This window comes from Lithobates pipiens, unplaced genomic scaffold, assembly GCF_037356315.1.
Source record: "Lithobates pipiens isolate NorthernLeopardFrog02 unplaced genomic scaffold, aLitPip1_a1.2 Scaffold_19, whole genome shotgun sequence".
Lineage (NCBI taxonomy): Eukaryota > Metazoa > Chordata > Amphibia > Anura > Ranidae > Lithobates > Lithobates pipiens.
The window spans coordinates 421,843,414-421,870,922 of NW_027507764.1; the positions used below are offsets into that span (position 1 = coordinate 421,843,414).

General features: G+C 41.0%; 1 protein-coding gene across 1 annotated transcript in view; it reads right to left on the reverse strand.

The window, feature by feature from the left end:
- Positions 1–27,509, reverse strand: part of NPC1 (NPC intracellular cholesterol transporter 1) — a 124,834-nt gene that overhangs the window by 5,240 nt on the left and 92,085 nt on the right. Inside the window, exons 14-24 of the mRNA XM_077492575.1 lie at positions 21,160–21,274; positions 18,985–19,112; positions 17,425–17,565; positions 16,611–16,700; positions 16,328–16,518; positions 16,132–16,247; positions 14,857–14,986; positions 10,267–10,467; positions 6,459–6,690; positions 4,834–4,947; positions 3,577–3,739 (exon numbers count right to left, since the gene is read on the reverse strand). Coding sequence (XP_077348701.1) covers positions 3,577–3,739; positions 4,834–4,947; positions 6,459–6,690; positions 10,267–10,467; positions 14,857–14,986; positions 16,132–16,247; positions 16,328–16,518; positions 16,611–16,700; positions 17,425–17,565; positions 18,985–19,112; positions 21,160–21,274 — 1,621 coding nt within the window. The remainder of the gene's footprint in view (positions 1–3,576; positions 3,740–4,833; positions 4,948–6,458; positions 6,691–10,266; positions 10,468–14,856; positions 14,987–16,131; positions 16,248–16,327; positions 16,519–16,610; positions 16,701–17,424; positions 17,566–18,984; positions 19,113–21,159; positions 21,275–27,509) is intronic.

A 27,509-nucleotide genomic window follows, 5' to 3' on the forward strand; every position in this document is an offset into this window, starting at 1 on the left:
TCCCTTTGAGAGTGCTCCTAATCTCAACTAGTTACCTGTATTAAGACACCTGCAAGCCAGAAATCTTGGGGATCAAATACTTATTTGACTCGTTAAAATGCAAATAAAAAAGGTATAACTTTCTTGAAATGTGTTTTTCTGGATATTTTTCTCACTGTTAAAATAAACCTACCATTAAAATTATAGACTTAGCATTTCTTTGTCAGTGGATAAACTTAGAAAATCAGCAGACAAGCAAATACTTTTTCCCCTCTCTGTACATCTTTATCCACGCAAGAAGCAGCAGTGGTAAGATTGTGGCCTGCCCAAGAGTTCAGCTGCTCCCCTATCTTAATGCTGTGGCGGCAGTCTGCCATCCCTGCATGCAGCTTGAGCACAGGTACTGAAAGCTCCTCCCCATCTGATTCCCTTACATACAGCTGCCATGTGCACAGTGTAGAGCTGGTTGCTGTAACTGAGCTGCCTTCCCAACCATGGATTTGGAGAGGTCAGATATCAACACAGTAGCCAGCTATACACATCCTGGCTACTGTATAAGGAAATCGGATTTCAGCTCCACTTTCAAAGTGCTGTGTGGGGAGCAGGAGATCTTCGTGACTGTGCATGGATGGGAGACAGAGCTCTGGCCCAGTGACTCCTGTACTATGTACAGACATAAATACAAACAAACCACTTACAGGCTGGGAGAGGCATTTATGACAGGGGCGCAGTGTGCACTGGGGGAAAAAGGGGGTCAGTGTAGGGGCAACTGGTGGTGAGGAACTTTTAAGGCCTCGCTATTAGTGAAATATGGAGCCCTGCAGAAGGAGATCTTACTGCTAACGTACTCTGGAGTTAAAAAAGATGGCAAATAACCCAATCTAAAAGGTAAAAAAAATTTAAAAAAAAATATATTGCACTTGTGTGTTGAGTACAATCAAATAAGCAGCAACAAAAATGTGAGATATACACATGAACAAATGAAATATAACTAAATATATACTTCCTATCTATATAAAGCTGATAAAGCCTGACATCAGCTTAGCATGACTTCGGTGGGAAGCTGCCCATGTAACAACATCAAAAATTAGTTTTCCTACCCCCCGAGCTCTTTCACCCTGAAGGCGCTTTTCGGGCATTTTAGCTCTAAAAATAGTGTCTGAAAAGTAACTCTCAAGCCTCCTGCGTGTGAAAGACAGAGTGCTTTTACACTGGGGTGCTTGCAAGACACTGCTCCTAAACCAATGGGTGGCGCTTTGCAGGCGGGTTTAACCCTTTCCTCGGCCACTAGCGGCGCTTTATCGTTAACACGGTCGCGCTAGCAGTGTAAAAGGGTTCTTAACCTAACTGCATACATGAAGTTGAACACTAAACCCCAGTAAAGCTGATGTTTTATTTTGAAACTAGGGGATATTATATATGGGATGATGCTTTTGTGACATCACCCTATTATCTGACAGATCTGGCTTAATACGGTTATAATTGTTTGTATGCAAAAATATTTCTGCAGCAGAATATCTATTTTGACATAGTAGAAAGGGATAAAAGTGACAGCTTTTATAATTCTCTCTAATCCAAACATGGAAATGAAGGCACATAAGATAAATTATATAAACTATGATGTAATGAAAAACTGGTAAATACAGGATCAGTCTTGCACCTAATTACATGATTTTTGTTGACATTTGGAGGATTTTAGGGAGTTGATTGCATACAGAGCTGATCATCCACATAGCAACCTAGGCAGGAGCCTAGGGCACAACATACAGTATATCGGGGGGTGGTGGGAATTTCAGAACAGCCTTCATGGTCCTGAAGAAAATCAGTTGGTGTAATTGGTCAAATGTAACTGTCTGTCATGCCACAAGGTAGATTAAACTCCTAAACACTTGGTGTTTGATGGGGATGGACCATGTCCATAAAGACAATGCCAATGGGATCAAGCCCCTGTACAGGGGCGAAACATGTCAGTGGGCATTGCTGAAAGCCATACACAGCCATTACCACATCTGAAGCACTGGGTCCGTTGAGCGGTATCTTACCCTACATATGTTCACACTTTTGAATTAGTGCCCGATGCCTGATCCCAATTTCTGAATACCGATAGAGACACCCGTTATCCTCAAGCTTTGAGCCACGATCTAAGTCCACACGTGATCACAACTACTCTGTGGCTATTGCAAGCCTCATCCATGGCAGTCAAACTACTGGGAGAGGGGCAAAGCTACTACCTTGTTTCATACCCTATTGCTAACAAATCTGCCCCTGGAGGGACAAAACTCTATTTAAGACAGACTGACTCTGCTTTCAATCTTCTGCAGTCTGCCTTCCCCCCCCCCCCCCCAAGGTTTACACAGCAAATTCCTTCAGTGTTGGTCCCATGATTGAAAGTACAAGGGATCTTCAATTCAAGCTTGTTGAAGAATACATTTTTAAGCCTGCCTTGTACAGCTCAGAGGATAAGTGCTCAAATAAAACCTCTTTTCGGTATAGAACAGCTTTAAAGAAAGCTCTAACATAACAGAAGCAAAGGCCTGTCGCCTTCTGAAAATTCTAGATGCCTTACTGTATTCTAACAGTAATGCTCTAGAACTCAGTCAGACCCAAAATATGTCCAGATAAGAAATTTGGATTGTATGGGGGTAATGTCTTGATTTTGCTAGTAAGAACCCGGGGAATGCCAAGTATCCCAATCTTATGATAAAATATTCATTCGGATCTCACTGGAAGGATCGTGTCATCACCCTATTAGATTGTAAGCTCTCCTGAGCAGGGCCCTCTTAATCCTCTTGTATTCTATTGTATTATAACGGTACCGTCTTCTTTTTATATTGTAAAGCACTGCATAAACCATTGGCACTATATAAATCCTGTATAATAATAATCACCCTTACCTAGGCAATAGCCAGGGGTAAGGTCTACCGGTATATGTTATGTGTAAAACTTTTCACCCTATGGGTTGTATTTTTATTTATTTTTCTTCATTTTACTGCAGAGCTTTGGATTTGAGGGAGGAGTGGGGGCTTTAATCCACTTTAATATTTAAAACCACAAGATGCTTCAAGTATCTTAGTTTAAGGGCAACTCAGTCAATCATTTTAAATTCTAACAGAACACTTTACAAGCAGCATGTATAGGCTGCAAAGAGCATGTGTGCATAGGCTTCAGTGTTTCAAGGCTAGAACAGAGAAACGTTCTCATGTGACAGTGCTCTTAGCTATATTTAAGAACTTAAACAAGCTTGTTGGCATTAGCTTAAGGCACAAATAGCCACACATGACTGTAAGGGACATTCATTTATTCAGACAGATGCCCCCAAGACACAGCAATACACCCAGATATACGCAGCATTAAATTGGCGTTGCCCTGTATGATCTCATCTTGATTCCTTGCTTAAAAGCACCAAGTAATTTTTTATGGTTTCAGGAGTTCATGAATATCTTTTACAAATGTCTAGTTAAGACTGCTTTGAAAACCACATGCCTTTTGCATGTCCAAAGAGTATCCAGATTGAATGTTCCCTACGGGAAAAGGTGGCCATCACTCAACAAGTCTTTCCCTGTATATTCTACAAATCATCATTGCTCCAGCACTCACCAATGTAACTAAGGAGAACTGGCAGAAATATTAGGCCATGAGCAGCTCCAAGAAGCACCATAGATAAGTACATCCTGAAGTAGAAAATCTTGAATATCCGAGACTTGGACAAGCCCAATACACCAATACCCACAAATTTCGTCAGAGTGATTCCACTGAAGACCTAGGACAAAGCAGATGTTATATTAAATGTTGGTTTGATCCCACCTCAACATTATGCAATGTAAATGTTACAGTAACAAAAAGAACAAAACCAAAACAGCATTTTTGTACTTTGACTTTACCAAGCCATCAACTACTTGATTTGCCCCATGCTGCCATTTTGTCACTAGTTCATAGTGAATTTATAGGCTAGAAGCATTAAAATCCCCATCCACAGATTCTTACATATACACTTTAATAAAGAAGACATTAAGCACTAATGAAAAGCTAAAGGCCACTGTACAGTAACAAGCTGATGCTACTCAGCCGGTCTAGACTCGGGATCCATCCAGATGCCTGAACTGGCAGCTGGCTCAGCAGGCCACCGAGGGCCTGAGCCAGCTGCTCTCACCCCCTCCGCAGCCCAGCACTCCAGTGAGTGCTGAAGGGGCAGAGAACACAGCCTGTGACTGAGTCCCCAGCTCTTTGCTTATTGAAGACTTAGAACTGAGCGATCAGCAGTCCTTGATCGCCCAGTTCTTGGTGAAGAGGTGGTAGGGGACAGCTGCAGCATTGGATGGATGCTGCACCCACCTAGGTAAGTATGATTATTATTATTTTTAATACCCTGCACTTCTCTTATTATTAGCCATGTGACCCAAGGGCAGATATCAATGTAACAAATTAAATTGCAGTCAATTTCATCAGTATAGCTGAGTAAAACTTTGTCATGGTACTGCTATCCATCAACATGAGCGTGTATTTGAGGTTAGTGCATGCAGTAAGGCATTTTTAGGTTTTGATAGTCTAGCGCAACTCTAACGAGAAGGAACCCTTGAAATCACGTTTCATTCTCAGGGAACCTGTGCTAAGTCCTATTTCAACAGCTCACAGTTCATTAGCATGATAATCCGTGGGAAGAATGCCCCCCCTTACATATAGCTAACAAGATCATTGGTGTCAATGATTACTTATCCAAGAGGCACAAATTACTCATTGCTCAAGGAACCCCAACAACCTCTGGTGGAATCCTAGAGTTCCATTGAACTTTGGAGGGAAAAAGACTGGTCTAGCACTACCTATAAATAATGGCTGTTGGTTCATTTGCTCACTTACCGAACTGCCCATGTGTGCCAAGGCATCCTGTGCACGATGAACTCGACTTCCCTTTGTGCTGACTGAGAAGGCTCTGGTCACATGACTGCAGAACTCCACAGAAATGCCACAACACTGCAAGGTATAAATGTCACCAGAATGTTATGGTAATGTTCATTGCATTAGTGAGAAAACAGAACACACGGATAGGGCACAAACACATACCAGTAAGACACAATGGATTTGGTACTGTGTAATACACACTGTAATACACTTGCAACCCGTGCATATGTAATACAAAGACTGCTACTCCTATGTTAATCTCCATGCATGAATAACAGTTAAAGTGCATCTACTAGCCAAACATTTTTTTTATTCAGCTTAGGATGTGTGGAAGTGTCAAAACGGGCAGGCTTTTATTTCTGTTACTCGAATAGAGAGATTCTCTCCATTTGTCCTGTTGAATATTGTCACCAGGACTAAAAATGAGGACTAGCTCCAAAGTGTTACACAACAGGTGGTGAGGGGGATGTCCTCAAATCAGGGCACTTCTTTTAGTAATAACTGTCTAAAGCTGGCCACACACCGATTGAAATTCCGCTGGTTCCTGCTGAACCTGACAAATTTCAATCAGTGTTTGGTGTCCCCCACAATAGACATTGGGGATTCCCCCCCCATTTACCTGTTTTTTTGTAGATATGATTATTTTTTTTTTTGTTATAACTCAGCACAAAACATGTATGGCCAGCTTTAAGATTGTATTGGAGAGATTTCCTCCTACTTCCCATTTGACTGTAGGGCAGAAGTGGAGGTAAATCTCCCCAACAGGATAAAAGACAGAAAACAAAACATCTTGACAATATTCAGACTTTAAAGTGCGGTGCTCTAAACTGGTACCAAGATGGTGATGGTATAATAACCTAGTGCAAAACTTAATTATTAAAAGTGACATTGATTTAGTTTTGCAGTAGGTTATACTATCTTGTACTACATATGCACTAGGTTATACTATCAGTTTAGAGCACCACACTTTAAGGTTTGAATGTTTGTATATCCTGTATACTGCTATTTCTACTTTTTTATAATCGGCATCATCAGGTTCTTTATATTAATATCATGACAGTATCGTGCACCCTTTCTTATTCCATGTAACCCATAAAAATATTTGGGCTATTAAAGTAAGCAGATAAGCCTAGATTAAGGCTTACCCGTAGGTCCAAGAAATATCTCCTAAACCTACATGGTTTAGGAGATATTCACTAATAGACAGTCACAGCTGTCTGCGGCGCGCAGGCGCACTATCGCCGTTAGCAGCATGCCGCTGCTAACGGTGATATGCCGTTAGTGGCGGCTCCCGTGCGCAGGAGTGATGTCATCGCTGCTCCGAGGCTGTGAGTGGCTGGAGCAGCGATACCCGGAAGAAGATGGACTCTCCGGACTACAGGGGACAGCGGTGACTTTGCTGGCTCCTGTGTCAGGTAAGTGACACATAATGGCCTACTATGCCATGCATAGTAGTCCATTATGCTTTACCTTTGCAGGGAGACAAAGAGGAAGTAAACTCATCAGGGTTTACTTCCTCTTTAATACTTAATAGGTTTACTTAGGATTTTATAACAAATAGAATTTAACCATAAAGAACTTACCATGACTAAATTCACCAGGGACACAGCATTCAGGCTGATGTTCCAAAGCCACATGACCCCAATCATATTGACAAGGATCATGGAGATGGTGAGACACATCAGAACAGCAGACCAGACCTCGAAGCCCAACAGAATGACCGTCACAAAGAATATTGCAGCCAATGACAGGCACAGATTGAACACTGTATCATCCACAATGGTTAAGTACTGTTCATAGAACACATAGAAAACACTGCAGGAAAAAAAAAAAAAAAAAAAAAAACACACACCTTCAATGGATTTGTTTAAACAAATTAAAAGACAAAAATAAGAACACCCTTGTTTGTATATATCCTATTGAAATGTATGTTTGCTAAAAAGCCTGCCTTATTCCTCAGTATAGTATGGCACAAGTATTGTACTTGCCTGTCTTTGCTCCATTGAAAACAAACAACCCTTAAAGTAGAACTAAAAGGAAAAACTTTTTTCCCCCATTTTGGATAGAGTAAAGGGAGGGATATAAACTGCTGTCATATAGAAAGAAAAAAGTGTTGTGGGTGTACGAGACTTCAGGGCACACAATCCAAAATGCAACCATGCAATACAAAATCAGATTTTATCGTTGCGCATTGAAATCAAAACAAAAACTTAGGCTGAACACATATCAGAAAAGTTATATTTTCATTGATACAAAACATATTGATGTAGAGAACGCAATGATCAACAGTTGAACTCCAACATAATCCAAAATGTTCATATATACTATAGATGTCCAACGCGTTTTAAAGTGTTCTCTTCTTCAGGGGTAAAATTGAGCAAAGTTGATGAGAGATATTTGTCAGCCTAAAGCAATTTAAAACCAAACCATCCTGTAGTAAATTGGACCCAAAGGGAAGCCTCCCCTCTTGTGGTCGGCCATGCCCTGGGACAGACCATGTTGCATTATTTGTTTGGTGCCTCTGCTGACCCTTAGGTCTCTGTGTGTACTCCTATCCCTTCCCCTTTGGGTCCGATCACTACAGTACTGCACAAGCTGGTAGGCTGACAAATGCATACTAAATCTCTTATTGACTTTCATTTTGCCCTTGAAGAGAACAATTGAAACGCATTAGGCATCTATTAGTATATACAGGCAGGTCCATAAATATTGTGACATCTACACAACTCTTATCTTTTTGGCTCTATACACCAGCACAATGGATTTTAACTAAAATTAACAAGATGTACTTTAACTGCAGACTTTCAGCTTTAATTTGAGGGTATTTACATCCAAATCAGGTGAACGGTGTAAGAATTACAACAGTTTGTATATGTGCCACCCACTTTTTAAAGGGACCAAAAGTAATGGGACAATTGGGTGCTCAGATGTTCCATGGCCAGGTGGGTGTTATTCCCTCGTTATCCCATTTACAAGAGGCAGATAAAAGGTCCAGAGTTCATTTCAAGTGTGCTATTCGCATTTGGAATCTGTTGCTGTCAACTCTCAATATGAGGTCCAAAAAGCTGTCACTATCAGTAAAGCAAGCCATGATTAGGCTGAAAAAAAAAAAAAACCATCAGAGAGATAGCAAAAACATTAGGTGTGGCCAAATCAACTGTTTGGAACATCCTTAAAAACAAAGACCGCACTGGTGAGCTCAGCAACACCAAAAGACCCGAAAGACCACGGAAAACAACTGTGGTGGATGACCAAAGAAAACACCCTTCACAACAGTTGTCCAGATCAAGAGCATGCTCCAGGAGGTAGGTGTATGTGTGTCAAAGTCAACAATCAAGAGAAGACTTCACCAGAGTGAATACAGAGGGTTCATCACAAGATGTAACCTCCTCCTCGTGCCCAAAGCCCGGTATAAATCCAAGGGTGATCGGAGATTCGCTGTCCAAGGGCCTCGGCTATGGAATGCTCTACCAATCAACATCCGCCTGGAAGAAAATCACCTGGCTTTTAGGAAAAAACTCAAGACCTTCCTCTTTTAGCAGATGATCAAAGCTCGCCACAGCGCCTAGAGGCGATTCAGTTCGCATTGTGCGCTATACAAGTATTTCATTCATTCATTCATGTAAACCATTGGTGAGCCTCAAAAACAGGAAGGCCAGATTAGCGTTTGCCAAACATCTAAAAAAAAAGCCTTCACAGTTCTGTAACAACATCTTATGGACAGATGAGACCAAGATCAACTTGTACCAGAGTGATGGGAAGAGAAGAGTACGGCGAAGGAAAGGAACTGCTCAACATCCAAAGCATACCACCTCATAAGTGAAGCATGGTGGTGGTAGTGTCATGGCATGGGCATGTATGACTGCCAATGGAACTGGTTCTTTTGTATTTATTGATGATGTGACTGCAGAAAAAAAAAAAGCAGGATGAATTCTAAAAAGTGTTTTGGGCAATATCATCTGCTCATATTCAGCAAAATGCTCATTGGACAGCGCTTCACAGTGAAGATGGACAATGACCCGAAGCATACTGTGAATGAAACCAAAAGAGTTTAAGGGAAAGAAGTGGAATGTTATGCAATGGCCAAGTCAATCACCTGACCTGAATCTGATTGAGCATGAATTTCACTTGCTGAAGACAAAACTGAAAGGAAAATGTCACAAGAACAAGAAGGAACTGAAGACTGTTGCAGTAGAGGCCTGGCAGAGTATCACCAGGGATGAAACCCAGCGTCTGGTTAGGTCTATGCATTCCAGACTTCAGGCTGTAATTCACTGCAAAGGATTTGCAACTAAGTATTAAAAAGTGAAAGTTTGATGGATGATTGTTAATCTGTCCCATTACTTTTGGTCCCTTAAAAAAGTGGAAGGCACATATACACCTGATTTGGATGTAAATGCCCTCAAATTAAAGCTGAAAGTCCGCCGTTAAAGCACATCTTGTTTGTTTCATTTCAAATTCATTGTGGTGGTGTATAGAGGCAAACATTAGAATTGTGTCGATGTCCCAATATTTATGGACCTGACTGTATAGACAGTTCACTCATGACAAAGTCCAAATGTTGGCCATTAAGTTCTCTACATCACTATGTCTTGTAGCTATGAGAGTATAATGGTTTTGATCCGTGTACAGCCTTTGTTTTTAATGCAGTAACAATAAAGTTTGGTTTTGTCTTTATATGGGTATATTTTAATTGGGTGCCTTGAAAGTCCCATACACCTGCAACACGTTTTTTCTTTATAATCTCAGAGATGTTGGCAGCATGTGCAATCACAAATCGCACCTATAGCAGTATATACTATAACCTGTAAATAATTTTTTTTTTTTTTTTTTTTAATGTGTCCCATTTTGGAGATTTCCTTTCACTTCCCATTGCCACAACAGGGGAAATTCCTTTAAAGTGGGGAAATTCCGAAAGGGGGGAAATCCCTGGTAGTCACCAGAATGGGTGTCCCCATTGGAATATTTCCCCTCCATTCATGTTCAGGTTACCACCCAAAATTTGTGATTTTCTTTCACTTTCAGTGAGAATGGTAAACAGGACAAACAGAGGGGGAATCTCCCAATCAGGGACATAGCCATAAAAAACTGATAAGTGTTCTAATCCCTCCCCACTCTATACAAAACTAAAAGATCTGCTAGTTATACGTTTCTAATTATTACTATAACGTACTTTCCATGACATCACAATAAGGTTTTCCACCAAGCTACACCCTTAAACAGCATGGTAAGAATTATTACTAGTCATACAAATCTAACAGGAAGGATTCTGCAGCAGAAACAATTTCTAATAGAAAAATATTACTAGGAAAATAAATGTCACAAAGTACTTAAATTGTAGTGATCTTTATCTTCTCACACCTCCAAAAGCAAATCAGCCTTACAAAATACCTGTAAGCAAAGACGCTGTAATTTTTGCCGGGGATATCGATGCTGTCAGTTATATTTTTTGATATCATTCGTGCTTTTCTTAGGGCATCAATAAAGTCTGCGGAGTTATTCAGGATGGTGTGGTAAGTCATAAAGTAAGTGGCCCCCACATCTGTATTACCGGAGATTAGGTCCACAGCACTGCTGTATGCAGCATGTCCACTGAAAAGATTACAAAGAAACAGTCACTTGTATTCCAACTCACAACTATTACCAAGCAACCATCAATACATTCAAAGTCAAATCCCTTTTCTCAATTATGCTCCATCTTTTGTACAAAAAAAAAAAAAAGTTAAAAAAAGTATGGAGTAGAAACACAAGATTACAAAGGTTACAGAAGTAAGAAAAAGCAAGAGAAATGGAAAACCATATGTTAATGAGACATTACACTAGGTAAGCAGTTGGGCTACATCAAGATTTGTTAATGCTTTGATTCTACAGCCAAATCAATCAATGCCAAAACAAGGGCAAGTATAAAATATTCTGTCAATATGGCCCACTCACAGCTTTTTACATTTTAGCAAGTATTTTTATGTTACCTGCAAAAAAAATGCAGGAAATTGATCAAAATGTGTAAATGCCATTTTTTTTTAAACTACACTGTAAATGAGGACTGGGCTAACAAGTTTAAAACAAAATGCTTATAGGAGAGGAAATTTATTAAATAAATAAAAAAAAATATTAGGAAAGATAATATGTAAAACAAAAGTTATACTAAATAATGAACTTCATTCATCACCAATAATGAAGTTAGCTTTGGGCCATTAAAGCCTCAAACAAATCTTTCTAAACCCATGCAGCGTTCATGTACTATGTTATAAAAGTAGAAATACCTATATTAACCAGTTTCCGCCCGGTCTATAGCAAAATGACGGCCGGACGGGCCTTTCCTCGATCTGGGTGGATATCATAGGACAGTGATGGTGAACCTTGGCACCCCAGATGTTTTGGAACTACATTTCCCATGATGCTCAACTACACTGCAGAGTGCATGAGCATCATGGGAAATGTAGTTCCAAAACATCTGGAGTGCCGAGGTTCGCCATCACTGTCATAGGATGATGTTTATGCTGCGGTGCAATCTGTCACCAGCCATGTCCATTGGACATAGCCAATGATTGATAAGTGTACCGGCGTTGCTACGCAGCTATCTACAGAGTCAGCTTATCCTCGTCTGTCCTTCCCGGGAACACCGCTGAGCGGTGAGAGGTTAGAGGGGAATGCACGTCTGACATAGTATTGATGTTACATGCCCTTATATTATGCAAACATTGTGTTTTTTTGTGAGATCATTTTAAATTAATAAATAATTGTACAAGATTACGTTATGTGGAATTTTTTTTATCTATTGCTTGCAATGAGCAAAATACAGATGAAGTGTCCAGTGAACAGCGATTATCCCTTTGATTGATACACATGTTAATCAGCAGGGTCTGGTAAGTGGATTACCTACAGGGCTGTGGCACAAGTGGTGTGGTGATGGAGACTTGGGATGGCTGCCAATATTTTCTTCCACGACGTCTAGTTTATACTCGCCTGCCTTTTCTTAATGAACTTTCACTGAGTGGATCACCATCTGATGCTTTGTTAAACCGCTTCTGCCACACCCACTGTCAAATGGCGGCGGGGCGGTGCAGCTCTTATTCTGGGCCCCCATGATATGGCGGTGGCCCAGAACGGGCGCCTGTGCAGCATGCCGATCATAGCCGCACCGTGTTGCTAGGAGACAGTGTGACCCCGATCTGTGTAATGAGCCACATCCGCGGCTCTTTAACCATGTAATCGGCTGTGTCCAATCACAGCCGGTCACATGTTAACACGGAGATGCCAGTAATCGGCTCTCCTCGCCTCACACTGACAGAGTGTGAGGAGAGGAGAGCCGATCAGCGGCTTGTCCACACAGAGGGACAGCTAGGGAAGTAATTAAGGCATTGATCAGTGCCCTGAATACAATATAAATAAAGTGTAAAAATACAGTGCCCACCAATGCCAGTGATCACAACCCACCAGTGGCATCAGTGCCCACACTTCCCACAAGTGCCACAAATCGGTGCCCATTAGCCATGCCAGTCAGTGCTGGCAATTAGTGGTGCCCATCTGTACTGCCTATCCATACCCACTAGTGCTGCCTATCACTGTTGCCCATCAGTGCCCATAAGTGCCATCTCATCAATGCCCACCAGTTCAGCCTATCAGTGCCCATTGGTGCCGCCTCATCAGCGCACATCAAAAAATAACTTAGTTACAAAATTTACTGACAAAAAAAAAAAAGCAAAACAAAACCGTTTTATTTCCAAAATTTTTGGTTTTGTTTTTTTGGAAAAAATAAAAAAAACCAGCAGTGACTAAATACCACCAAAAGAAAGCTCTATTTGTTTGAAGAAAATTATAAAAAAATTGTTTGGGTACAGTGTAGCATGGCCGCGCAATTGTCATTCAAAGTGTGACAGTGCTGAAAGCTGAAAAATGGCTTGGGCAGGAAGGGGGCGTTTGTGCCTGGTAGCCAAATGGTTAAGTGGACTCTTAAGCAATTTCATTGATATTTTTAAATATTTGCCATTTTTGCACTAGCGCTGCTAATGTTTTAGAAATTTTTCTTTGACATATATTTGATGCAAGTGTACCGTCTCGCTGCCAGTACCATGTGATCATTGTGACCAACAGCAGCAGATCACATGTCAATTGTAAACAATGGATTGCTTCCTTTCATGTCATCCATTGTGTACAATTGTGTTAGCTGTGAATGGTCACAGTGATCACTTGGTACAGGCAGGGCCAAATCACAGTCCATCTGTACCATGTAAATAGGTCTGGCCAATAACAGCAAATCACAACAAAAACTCACTGAATGAATTGATTTCAATCAGTAAAATGCTTGCTTATAGTAATGAAATTCACTCAGTAATACAAAAGTACAGCGCTACAATATTTTGAACAAAGCGCTATGGGCAAACAAAAAAAATATCATATTTTTTACATGTGATCATCACATAATCTTAGCGTACAATAAAAAGTCTATAGAGTGCAACACGTATCAGAAGTGTGTAAAGATCATCCAATAAAAGTGTGTCCTCGAGTGGTAACAGAAAGACGTGACAAAATTGCTTCTCCACATAGACTCCAGTGCTGTTTCCTTCCTTATGTGAGAGAAGCACTTTTGTCATGTCTTTCCGTTACCACTCGGGGACATACTTTGATTGGATGATCTTTACACACTTCTGATACGTGTTGCACTTTTAACTGAATGCTAGGATTGATCACATGTACTGTATAATAGATGATGTTTTTTGTTTGCACATGGCACTTTAAAACATTGTAGCGCTGCACTTTGTATTACTGACTTTTACTATAGGGATGTTGTGCCAGCAGCTTCACCTCTATGTGCTCACTACATTTTCATGACATTAAATTCACGGCTTTAAGCAATATGTTGAAAAATAAAATAATGATCACTTTACAAGCATAGTACAGTGTTAACATTATATTTCTCTGGTCACAATGTGTTAAGAGAAAAATGTATTAAAAAAAAAAAAATGCAATTAAAAAAAGAAAAAAATATGGGGAAAAAAAAATTGAAAAATGTTTGGTTTCTTTTTGTACGGTCACCAGTCAGTATCCCTGATCACCACCAAATGACGATGTACTGCACTGATGACACCATGTTTAAAAAAAAAAAAAAAAAAAAAAGTGAAAAAAAAAAAAATGTAAAAAACGTGTTTAAATTTCTTGATTTTCCCCAAAATTTGGACAAAAAATTACAACTTAAAAAAAAAATTTTGGGCTTCAAGAAATGAGAAAGGCTGTCAGTACATCAGAATTGATTGATTTTCAAAAATATAAAAAAAAATATTAAAAAAAAATACATATACAATATATACAATTATACATACATATACACACACACACACACACACACACACACCATAGTTTATTAACTTTCCTACACAGACTAAATATATACTGATTTGCGTTATTTTCAAAGGAATGTGGCAGAATACATTTTTACCTAAATCTTTGAAGAACAAATATTTATTTGCAAAATTTTATAATCGAAACGAAGAAAGCTTTTTGTTTATTTAGCAAAAAATAAAAAACCCAGTGGTGATTAAATACCACCAAAAGAAAGCTCTGCTCCAAAAAAGAAAAAAGATAGATAAAAACATAATTTGTGTAGTGTTGCATGACTGCGCAATTGTTATTCAAAGTGTGACAGTGCTGAAAATTGTCCTGGGCAGGAAGGGGGTAAAAGTGCCCAGTAGGCAAATGGTTAAAAAAAAAAAAAAAAAAAGAAGGGGGGGGGGGGGGGACACGGTCGTCTTTTATGAAAACATCAAGCAGTCAAAGCAGATACCTAGACACAGGAAGTTCCTAAATAAAGAATCCATCCTACTTTCGTACAGCAACCATAAACTGCACTTTCTATACCTGCTTTTACAAATAATGGATAACCCAAGCACACAATCTGACTTTCAAAATGACTACATGTGGTTCCCTAGGTTAGCATAAATACCTCTAGAAACTCAACATGCACAACCATTTTTGGGAACCTACCCTTTACCGCACTTCGAGTTTGGATTGTCCGAGAGGAACATGGGCAGAAATTTCATGAAATCCTGTCCCACTGGCTTCCGTTTGCCTTCTGTTGTATAATTACGACAACGATGGCAGGATGGATCCACAACTGCAGAGAATACACTTAGTTAGGTTCAGTACTTTACATTCACTCAAGGGGGGGTTTGGGAGAGGTGAAGGCCCAGAGGGAGAGGTGAAGGAGAGGAGGGAGGGAAAAATGAAGGAGATTCTGCACAACCCCTACAAAGATTAATAAGGTCACGTAATATCCAAAAAGCCTACTGAGACAACCATGGGAGCCAAACGTTTTTATACTTCCTGGGGCAATTTCGATGAATATAAAGTCAGTATACATCATCAGAGCAGCATTAATCATGGCCTCCTAGGATGACACAGCAGGAACAGCATAGTTCCATTTACACAAAATGTCTTTTTTGGCGTACTATAGTATATATATAAAAAAAAAAATAACAAAAACACACAACAATTTAGTATGGTGTGGTCTCTGAGCGTCATAATGTACACCTAATAAGGCCAGCTCCAGGGACACTGGAAGGCAACCAAGTATTTAAGGTCAAACACATTCAACCAAAAGGGGAACTTAGGACAATCCCAGAACATATGGAGGTAAGAGCCCCAATGATTGAAACAGCATGAACAGGAGGCAGTGCAGTCCGGATAAATTCTGTAATCGCACGGAGTATAATACACTATATACCGTCACTAATATAATATAGTGACAGTGTACGGTATTATCACTGATCACTGTGTTAGCCGCAATGGTTAGGTCAGTGTCATTTAGTCAGTTCCTACTCAGTCAATTAGTGTCAGATTGTCCATCGCACTATCACAGTCCCACTATAAGTCGCTGATTACAGCCACTTATCTTAAAATAAAAATTCCAGTATATATACCATAGTTTGAAGATACTATAAGTTTCATGCTAACCCACTTACTGGGATTTTTTTTTTTTACCAGACATGTAGCAGAACACATTTAAGTCTACATTCACAAAGACATTTTTTTTTTTTTTATTTGGATATGTCTTATAGCATAAAGTAAAGTAAAGAAAATGTATCAAATACCACCAAAAGAAAGCTCTATTTGTGTGACAAAAGCGTTGCATGACTGTGCAAATATCAGTTAAAGTAGTGCAGTGCCAAATAGAAACAAAATGGCCTGGTCAGAAAGGGGATAAAACCTTCAGAAGCTGAAGTGGTTAATATCTGCTAGCTTGATTCTTATCAAAATTACCTGAAGCATTGCAGAACTTGTCTGTTTCATTATACACACGGCAACACGAAGACTGAGGCTTCACCCAGTCAAAGTAATCATCCAGCCAGGAGGAAGGGGGATAGCCTATTCTTGTGCTGGAACAGGATGAAAGTCATCAGGACATGGCACAGTTATACAGACCTATCTGACATTTGCTCCATGAGTGGTTACTTACTAGTTGTCAATTTGCGCAGCATTGTAAATCTGTTGAACCAGCGAGTTGTTATTGCACCCTGCGCCACCACAAACCATCGCCTGCCCTTCCAATGTTTTATAATCATGTCCTTCTTGCACCACAAAATACACTGGAGCACCGGAATGCAGGTATTTATTCAGAGACTCAAAGTATGTCAGTACATAGGAGTCCTACAGAAGAGAAGAGGAGTCATGTGCTCAGCACACTGCAGATCTTCCATTCTATGCAGTAATCAGAATCTACATCTAGAATGTAAACTTACGTCCGGCATCGACAGGGTCTGATCCAAGCCGATCTCTACTTTATTGACCACAGCAATACTGAAGGAAAGCATCCCCACAAAGACCGACATCTGCAACACACAATACAACTTTGATTTTATACCAACCAGCTGAATCATTACACCTTTACTCCAGCTGCCAAGAATAAACTTTGAAGTGGACTATACAGTATATAATGAATAATACACATAATTTCCCATTTAATAAATATCTGCCCCATCATGCCTCTGCCTATGGGAGTCATGCTTATAACTGTTAGCAACTTGCAATGCCTCATGGGACTTGTAGTCCTGCAACAGCTGGAGGGCCACAGATTGAGCAGATATGGGTTTAACCCTTAGAATTACAAAGTTGTTTTTGCGCATTGTTTTGGTCACATTCATGGTTTAACTCTTCCAATGGGAACACTTGTTACAGTGACTACTGTTTATAAGAGGATTTCACTATCGAATCTGTTTATGGCACAGGAAGTGAAGAAATTTTCCCCACTCTGGGACAGATGATTAGAAAAACAAAAAACAAAAAAAACCCTAATGGGGGTTGTAAACCTTTCCTTAATTTATCCATAATCCAAGAAATGTTTAAATATCTGAGGTTGTAATATCAAATTAAAAGGGAAATTCTATCCAAACGCAGCTACATACAGGGACATTTATATTGGTTTTAGCAGCCTTCAATCCACCCATTCCTGCCCTTAGCAATGGGACCATTCCAAAGCTCTAAACTAAACCCAGTGTTTGGATTTTCTACTAGTGTGTGAGATAAGAACCCATATGTAATATATATTTCACGCACCACTATAGGCCGGATCCAGTCTTTCATTAGCAGAGGGGCATAGAGCCTCTTGAAGAACAGGAAAAGCCAGCTCTTTGATTTCTCTGTAGAAGGATTCTTCTTACACCCTGGGACACAACATAGGATGTCCAGTCTGCTTCTCTGCAGGAATACAAAGATAAATCAGATTCTGTATTCATTTTTCATTTTCCGGAATGTTAAAAAGCACAAAAAAGGTGATTAATATATGTTTAAGCTATATAATAGTACAAAAGCTCAAATATAGGTGTGCTTAGGGCAAAACAATTCTGGCTTATAGAGAACCTTCTGAAAATAACGGTTCAACGATTTACACAGATTCATCACACTTCCATTAAGGTCGCTGTTTTGGCGCACACATCGCCTCGCTAATGGTTTGCTTAAACTGATTTTCCTTGTATAAATCTTTGTTGTCAGGCATGATTTGCCATGAGATCAACAGCGGCTTGAGGAGATATATACTCTCTCCACCCCCCCGCGCGCACGGCAGACATGCGTCTCTCCATTAGGAAGTGGGCCCCCACGCTGTGGATTGCCCTCCCCTTCTTCCCTCAATGGTGGCCTTTTGCCGTTCCTTTGTGAGGGTCACACGCATGCGCAGTGGGCAAGATGGACCCGGTGACATGGACATGGACCCTCCCTTCCCACTGCCCCCCTCCATAGATTATATAGACCCACATTAGAATATTTCTTATAGCTTTTGATTTCAGCTATTGCACTTTTTAGTGCCTCCTGTGTTCGCCGGGGATTACCCATTTAGGGTGCCTCAAATTGTGCCGTCTGGTGCCCTCTTTGGGCTTCCACTGGTAAGCTATGCCTGATTATAACACTCCAAAATTATCTTATTTACTGCATCTATGTAATATTCTCCTTTCTGCTGTCATCTGCGATTACATAATTATGTATATATATATTATTCATGTTTATTGTCGATTCCTCCTGAAGAAGCGACTTGTGTTGCAAAACATGTAGAGGATTACGTCTGGACCTACATCTTTACTCCTCATATACCAGTGGGGTTTATCTGTTCTCTTTTGAACCACCTGTAACTGTATGTAATAACAATTTTATGTATTGTTGTACTTAATGTTTTTTTATCTATGTTCTTTTTTCAATAAATTTATACTTATTATATTTACCTTCTCTAAATCCCTGGGCACCAAGATAGTCCACAATTCTTGTTGTCGTGGGGCAATATTTTTGAGTAGCCCGAGACACACCCTTTTCCACTATCCTAATTTCAAGGATGATGGTAACCGCCCCTATCTCTTTTTTTTACTACTTAGATTGTGGCAACATCCTATATCACACTTCCATTAAGTAGATAACATACTATTTGTTCTGTGAAAATGCATGCAGTTTTACATTCTGTGCAAATGATGGTAAGATTAAATGTTACAAGGCTATTTTGTTTCTAGGACGGATGTTCTTCATTCATAAGAGCGAGGGAAAAGATCACATTATGGCTACTAGAGGGCACTGATATTAGGAAATAAGTATTTCTTAAAACTGAAACTCTAGTTCCCATATTATAATATTTACCTCCTGACGTTTGATATCCAAACCTAGTAAGCTCACAAATAAGCTGATCTGAAGCAGGAAATCCAGGAAGACCGCCATTCCAGCAAAAAGTGAAAATGTTCGTACGGCCGGCATACTCGACATTGCCCCTGTGATGATACAAACACATCCCGTGGTTCAGTTTTGTCAGCTTAGTGGGAAAGAGGGACTTTTATTTTTTATAGATACACTGAAATAAGATTAAAGTGACCATTGTGTTAAAAATATAAAAGAAACCTACCTGCAAAACAGAGGATTTATACCTGTTCTTCAGATTTTTGCCACGTTTAGGAGTTGCAGCCTAACGTAGGATCTTCACATCATGCACTTTCAGAAATATCAAATGCCTGCACTTCCCACTGCCAGCTGTAGTTCCACTTACTATTATGTAACTAATGTGGGCAAGTGCCCGTATACATCAGCACACCACTGATCATCATATAGCATCCTAATCTTTATTAAAGAACCATCACATCACAAAGGACACACGCCTGATGAAGGCATCACGTGTGGCTCCAAAACGTTGCACTACGTCCCTTGTGATATGATCATTCTTCAATAAAGATTTTGGACGCTATGCGATGACCCGTGGTGTAATGTCGAATATGTGCACTTGATCTGCAATGTCTCCAGTTCCAGCTGGTTGTTTCGGCACCGGACATTTTCGAAGCCTTATTCAGAAAAGAAAAGTGGGCGATGGGAATATTGACATGGGGGGGGGGGGGGGGGGGGACACACAAAAGGAACCAAATTACACAGCAGGGGACCAGGCATGTGACAGATCAGAAGTCTGTCCAATTTAAAAACGGAAATTGCTCTGCATGACAGTGAAGATCTGAGGAACAGGCAGCATAAAAAAAAAAAGTTTAACTTTTTTTTTGTAAATTAAAATATTTTTAAATATTTACAAGAAACTGTAAATTTTACACAAGTCTTATGGACACCTAATAACTGCAAGCACCACAAAGCAATTCCTCCTCGAAGTTCACAGTAGACGTCCTCTGAGCAGCTCAGCTTCCACCTCTGGGTAGTGACAGGTACTCTGGGTCTGGAGCAGAGTAAGTTAAGCTCAGCTTGCATGGCTTCAGTGTCTCTGCTGTGAAATTTGAGGATGAACTACTCCACAGTGGTTTTGACTAAAGAGGTCAGCGAGTCCTCATTTAGTGCAGCTGAGAAGTACTGTTGCCCTGCTTTACACCAGTGCCATTTGTCATGCGATTTGACAGTTGCCAGCAATGGAATTGTACAAATTGTTGTGACTCAAGTCGCAGCGACTTTGAAAAAGGTCCCTGTGCTTTTATGCAATTTCATTGCAACATGCATGGACTTCTGTTAAATGGAATCACAAGCCCCAATGAAATTGGAGGTCCAAATGGCACTGATCTGCAGCTTTGAAATCACGCTGAAGTAGTAAGATTTCAAAGCCGTACTGGTGTGAACCAGGGCTAAAAAGGCACTTAGGAATTTATTAAATGTTTTAACTATAAAACACAACAACATTAACTAGTTGTCCAAAAAAAACCTTAAAACATATTATATCTGCCAGAGGAGTTGTAATTCTGTCCATCCAGTCCTAGAATACAGCATAGCTAGGCTGGTTACCTGACTTTTCTGAACTGCTCTGCTTGTTCTCCCTGTCAGCACGTACATGGAAAACACAGTCTATAATGCAAGTGATTACAGGTGGCTGATACCAAAAAAAGGTTACGTACTTACACGTGATACATTTAAATGCATTTACTGAGAACATAATGGCATGATTGTTTTTTTTTAGTCTGGACCCAAATATGACCAAGCCACCTGTCCCTGACCCGTGTTACATTGCTCGCCCAATTATCAAGGACAAAGCTGTGTCACATGAAAGAAAAGGGAGTAAGTCACATGGCTCCTTCATTGGTGGAAGCATTTCCTTTGCGCTCCTGGTCTAAACAGAACCACAAGTAAAGCTAATAAAAACAAAGATTTCCCTGAACAGTGCTGCAATCCAAATACTTTGCACTGTGATACAGTGTTACTGTGGTTTTTCATTCTAAATTTTTACAAATGGATTCATGGTAATAAAACTAAATTTTGGCAAGGACTTAAAAAAAACAAAACAAAAAAAAAAAAAAAAATGTAGACGACACCATTTTAAAGAATAATAAGGTAAAAACAAACCCAAGAAAAAGGCCACAGTTTCAGAGAGTGAGGACAGGAATATACTTGGGGCAACAGCACCCAGGACTCTGCCGATCTGCTCATCCAGCTTCTCACCCTGCAAGCGTTCATCTCTCTGTAAAAGTAAAAGCTTTAATAAATACCAATATCCAGTGTACTCCTTTGAGCATGAAAGTATGCATGTGTATGAGCATTGTTACACACCAAAATTCACCAACATACATTTGTTATAGTATCAAATGAATGCTACCAATACACATTAAAGTTTGTCTCATTTAGACCCCTTTCACACCACACCGCTGATAGCGTCGGCGGTAAAACGCCGCTATTTTTAGCGGCGTTTTACCGCCGGATTTGCGGCGCATTAGCGAAAGGGTTAAAACCGCCGGCAATGCGCCACAATAGCGGCGTTTTGCCGGCAGCATTACAGCGCTGCCCCATTGATTTCAATGGGGAGCAGCGGTGGAGGAGCGGTAAACACACCGCTCCAAAGAAGCTGCTGGCAGGACTTTTTCTGACGTCCTGCCAGCGCACCGCTGTAGTGTGAAAGCCCTCAGGGCTTTCACACTGCACACAATGGTGCAGCTTCTTTAGGGCGGATTGCAGGCGCTATTTCTAACGCTATAGCGCCTGCAAAACGCCCTGGTGTGAAAGGGGTCTTAGTCCCAACGAGAGAAAACAGCATGAATGGACAAATCTGCAGTGCCGGGCACCCATGGCTGCCAGAATACCAGTGGCTGCATCTGCCGCCCCCATCCTTCTATAAAAGTGGATTGAAAAATAGGATTTTTATAACAGCTTACCTGTAAACTCCTTTTCTTTTGAAGTACATCATGGGACACAGAGCCATGGTTATCACTATGTGGGTTATAGGCCACCTTCAGGTACTGGACACTGGCACACCCTAAACAGGAAGCTGCCTCCCTATATAACCCCTCCCATACCAGGAGTACCTCCGTTTTGTAGCAAAGCAATACACGTGTATACTAGAAAGAGGGGCGGGATCTGTGTCCCATGATGTACTTCAAAAGAAAAGGATTTTACAGGTAAGCCGTTATAAAAATCCTATTTTCTTTAATCGTACATCACTGGACACAGAGCCATAGTAATCACCATGTGGGATGTCCCATAGCAATGCCAACTGAGGGGGAGGGAGACAACAGAATTAGGGCACCATGAGACTGGAGGAGTTATACTGCTGCCTGCAGCACACTATGCCCAAAGGCGATAGCCTCATGCCTTTTTACATCCACCTGATAGAAACTGGTAAATGTATGGATTGAAGACCAAGTTGCGGCCTTGCATATTTGAGCCATGGAGGCTTAGTGATGCACTGCCCACCGAACACTAACAGCCCTAGAAGAGTGCGTTTTCATTTGAGAGGGTGGATTCTACCTCTTTAAATCATAAGCTTGAATGATTAGTTGTCAAATCCATAGTAGATTTCGATACTGCCTTTCCTCTTTTAGGGCCTTCAGGAAATACGAACAAAAAATGTGTTTTCCGAATCTAAAGTTTCCTTTAAGTAGACTTTGACTGCCCTCGCCTCATCAAGAGAATGTGGTGGTTTTTCTTACATAGAACAGGGTTCTGGAAAAAAATAAGTTAAAAAGTTAGGATGAGGATGCAATACTACCTTATCCTTGTGAACAATAATATGGATCTTTACAAAAAAGAGCAGCCAATGCGGATACCATTTTCATGCAGCAGATATGGTTACCAGAAAAAATGGTTTTCTTGTCAAAAAGGACCAAGGGAATATGTCGTATCGGCTCAAAAATAAGGCTGTCTTTGTAATGTCAACAACAAAACTTAATTCAAGTCCCAAGGGTTCAGGGGTGACCTAACCGGAGATTAAGCCATGTAACCCCCCTGAATAAAGTTACGAGCCAAAGAATGCAAAGCAAGTGGTCATTGAAATAATACTGATAAGGCCGAGACCTGTCCTTAGAAAGTACTCAAGGGCAGCTTTATATCTCACCCCATCTGCAGAAAGTCAGGGATTCTACCTATGACCTATTTCCTGGGGTGACAACCCCTGGTTTCACACCTGGAGACCTATGCTTCCTAGACTCCATAATATATAAATTATGAAGGCTAGCTTCCTTGAATTAACCAGGGTAGATACCACTGAACCAGACAGCCCACGCTTCTTCAGAGCGTGGGCTTCAATAGCCAAACTATTGTTAAATTTAGCGTTTGTAAGGCAAGATGGAATACCGGACCTTTGCAAAAGGTCTTGACGTGGTGGTAGGGTCTTCAAAGACTGCTCCTCCAACCTAAAAAGAATTTGACGTATGTTGTTACCACTTCCCAGGTAACTGTAGGAAGGATTTTACCCTTTCCCCTTGGTTAACCAAAAACTGATGCTCCGGCGCACCTTTGGAGCCAGACATTGGAAAATTTAGAGCTTGAACCCTCTTGTTCCAAGCAGATAAGATACTGTTTTGCCGCGGTCTCGAATGAAACTGAGCATAAGGAACAGCCTCGAATTAAGTCACTATCTTTTCCTCATGTAAGTTGAATAGAAGGATTCATCTTGCTTCGACCACCTTAATCAGTTCCTTTATGGCGCTGATCTTTGCCTGGGGCAAGAATACCTGAGTGTATCTATGAACAGACACATAACTTCCTTATTGGTTTTAAGGAAGATTCCTCTAGGTTAAGAATCCAACCTAGGTATTCCAGGTAGTTGAATGTGGTGACCAAACTTTGGTCTAAGCGGGCTACCAACTGGTCTAGCAAGAGCAAATTGTCTAGGTAAACTATAATCGTTATACCTTGGGCCCTTAATCAAGCTATAGGAGGGGCCAGAACCTCTGTAAACACTCAAGGTGCAGTTGCTAGACCGAAAAGCAGAGCTACAAACTGAAAATGAAGATTTTCTACCTTGAAGTAGATATTACAGGTGAGCGGGGAAATGTGCCCACATAAGTATGCACCTTTGACGTCAAAAGTTCTCCTCCTTGTAGGATGGAGACAACTGATTGGATTGACAGAATGCAAAAAAAAAAAAAAAAAAAAAAAAAAAAGGAGCGTATATCCTGGAACCGGTTTAGATTCTTGAGATCCAGAATGGGTTTGATATCTCCATTCGATTTTGCTGTGAAAAAAGGTTTGAATAAAACCTCAACCCCAGCTCTTTCATGGGGACCAGCATGACCACTCTTTGTCAAAGGATGGTCCCATGCTAGAAAGACTTATTTTTCTCTGGATCTTTAGGAACATTTGATCTGAGAAAATGAGGAGACAGGAACTCTTGAAACCCCAGATTGTACTCTAGAGCTATTGAAGAAGCCACCCATCTGTCTTGACATTCTGCCAGACCCTTGAGAACTGCTTAATATTTCAGTAAATACAGCTATGCTCAAACATATGCACACCCTTGAGAATTGGTGATATACAGTATGTACCATTTTTAAAGAAAACACAAGTGAGTAAAACACATTTCTTTCTATTTCTTATGGGATTAACTGTAGGTCATAACAGGATGGCATAATCAAAAAACAAAACATGACACGTAAACAAAGGAAATGACCCCTGTTCAAAAGTCTACCCTTAGTACTGAATATGGTGTATTGCCCCCTTTAGCATCAATGACAGCATGCAATCTTTTGTAATACCGTATATACTCGAGTATAGGCCGACCCGAATATAAGCCGAGGCCCCCAATTTACCCCCAAAAAAACTGGCAAACTTATTGACTCGTGTATAAGCCGAGGGTGAGACATGCCTGTCCATCCCTGTGTGTGTGTCCGTCCATCCCTGTGTGTCCGTCCATCCCTGTGTGTCCGTCCATCCCTGTGTGTCCGTCCATCCATCCCTGTGTGTGTGTGTGTCCATCCGTCCATCCATCCCTGTGTGTGTGTGTCTCCATCCATCCATCCATCCATCCCTGTGTGTGTGTGTCTCCATCCATCCATCCATCCCTGTGTGTGTGTGTGTCTCCATCCATCCATCCATCCATCCCTGTGTGTGTGTGTGTGTGTGTGTGTGTGTGTGTGTGTGTGTGTGTGTCCAGCCTACCTTTGTCCCGAGCCTCCGTCCCGTGCCTTGCCTCCTTGCCTCCGTCCCGTGCCGTGACTTGCCTCCTTGCATCCGTCCCGTGTCGTGCCGTGCCGTGCCGTGCCTTGCCGCCGTCCCGTCCCGTCCCGTCCCGTGCCGTGCCTTCCCTTGCCTCCGTCCCGTGCCCTCTTCGTCGGCGGCCATTGTAAATTTTAAAAGCAGCGCCGCCGCCTTCGCCTGTGATAGGCGGAACACTGAATTTCCCAGCAGCCTGTGTTCCGCCTATCACAGACGTCGTATCATCCTCGTCCGTAGTACGAGGATGATACGATGTCCGTGATAGGCGGAACACAGGCTGCTGGGAAATTCAGTGTTCCGCCTATCACAGGCGAAGGCGGAGCCGGAGGCGCGGCTTTTGAATAGAATGGCCGCTGTCTGTCTGCTCGACACGCTGATCGAGCGGGCAGACAGCGATGACTCGAGTATAAGCCGAGGGGGGCACTTTCAGCCTCAAAAAAGAGGCTGAAAATCTCGGCTTATACTCGAGTATATACGGTAGTTTATGAGGCCCCAAATTCTTGCAGGTGGTATAGCTGCCCATTCATCTTAGCAAAATGCTTCCAGGTCATGCAAAACCACTCATTTGAGATCTTCCCATAGTGGCTCAATGATATTAGGGTCAGAAGACAGTCCAAGAGCGTCCAATGCACAGCTTCCATGTTGAAGAATGCAATTTGTCTGCCACTATTTTCTGATAACATGCTGCATTCATTTTGCCATCAAATTTTACAAGATTCCCCATGCCTTTAGAGCTTCCCACCCCCAAACATCAGTGAGCCACCACCATGCTTCACAGTGGGGATGGTATACTTGTCACTATAGGCCTCATTGACCCCTCTCCAAACAGTTCTTATGGTTGTAACCATAAAACTATTTTGGCCCCTTCACTCCAGATTACAGTGTGCTATGAGGCATGTCATAGTGTTGTCGGGCATATTGTAACCGGGCTTTTTTGTGGAATAGGCTTCTTTTTGGCAACTCAACTATGCAGCTCATTTTTGTTCAAGTATTGTGCTCCTTGAAACAACCAGTCTTTAAGAGCAACCTGTATTTCTTCTAAGGAAACCTGTGGGTTTTTCTTTGTATCCTGAACAATTCTTCTCGCAATTGTTGCAATATATTTTGGTCTACATGAGCCTTAAGCTTGGTATCCAGAGATCCCTGAATTCTCCACTTCTTAAAGCAGAGTTTCACCCAAAAATGGAACCTCTGCTTTTTGGAATTCCAACCCCCCCCCCCCCCCGGTGTCACATTTGACACCTTTGAGGGGGGAGGGTAGAGCAGTGCCAAGGGACAGATTTTGTCTTTGGATGCCAACATCGCGGGCGCCCTGGACAGATAAGTGTCCATATTTTAAAAGTGCATTTTAGAACTGCTAAACTTAAAAAAAAAAAAAAAAAAAAAAAAAAAAAAATTGTCAGGACCTCCACTTTAATAAGTGATTGAACAGTACTGACTGGCATATTCAAGGTTTTGGATATCTTTTATATTCTTTCCCATTTTTATAAAGTTCCATTACCTTGTTACGCAGATCTTTTAACAGTTCTCCCCATGGCTCAGTATCGAGCCTGCTCAGTGCATCCATGCTAACAAACTCATTGACTATTTATACACAGACACTAACCGCAATTTAAAAAGCTGCAGATCTGGAAAATGAATCTTTATTTGCCATTTTATATTGGGTTACCTTGTGTGTGTCTGTACCAAGGCCAAACATTCCTGGGTATGTTAACTTTGGATCAGGACCATTTGGGCGTTTCGATTTTTATTATTTAAAAATAAGCCAAACAACTATGTAATAAATGGCTTCAAATAATCACTATTCTTAAATAAAAGAGTTTTTTTGACACGCTCAGTCATATTTTCAATATGAATACCAAAACAGCACGATTTCTGCCAGGGTATGCAAACTTTTGAGCACAACTGTAATCACAGAAATGTAATATAGTACCCAGGACAATTAAACAAACTGAAATTCATCTTTTTAAAGCCCATTTGCATCCAAAAGATAATTTTTGGTATCTGAATTTTGAATACTGTGTCTCTGTTGGGGAGACTTGATCTCACGCTCTGTCCTTGGTGACCACATTGGCACTGAGGGAGAAATCTCCCCAAGTGCTACAAAAAGAGCAATAAAAACCGGCAAATGGTTCAATCCTTCTGCAATACTGTTAAAAAAATATATAAATACTGTAGCAGGGTGACCAAGTGCCACTGGGTAAAATGGTGGTTTATGCCAAATTTGAGGAAGTGAGCACACTAATGGCACAGGTGAGTGCTGGGTT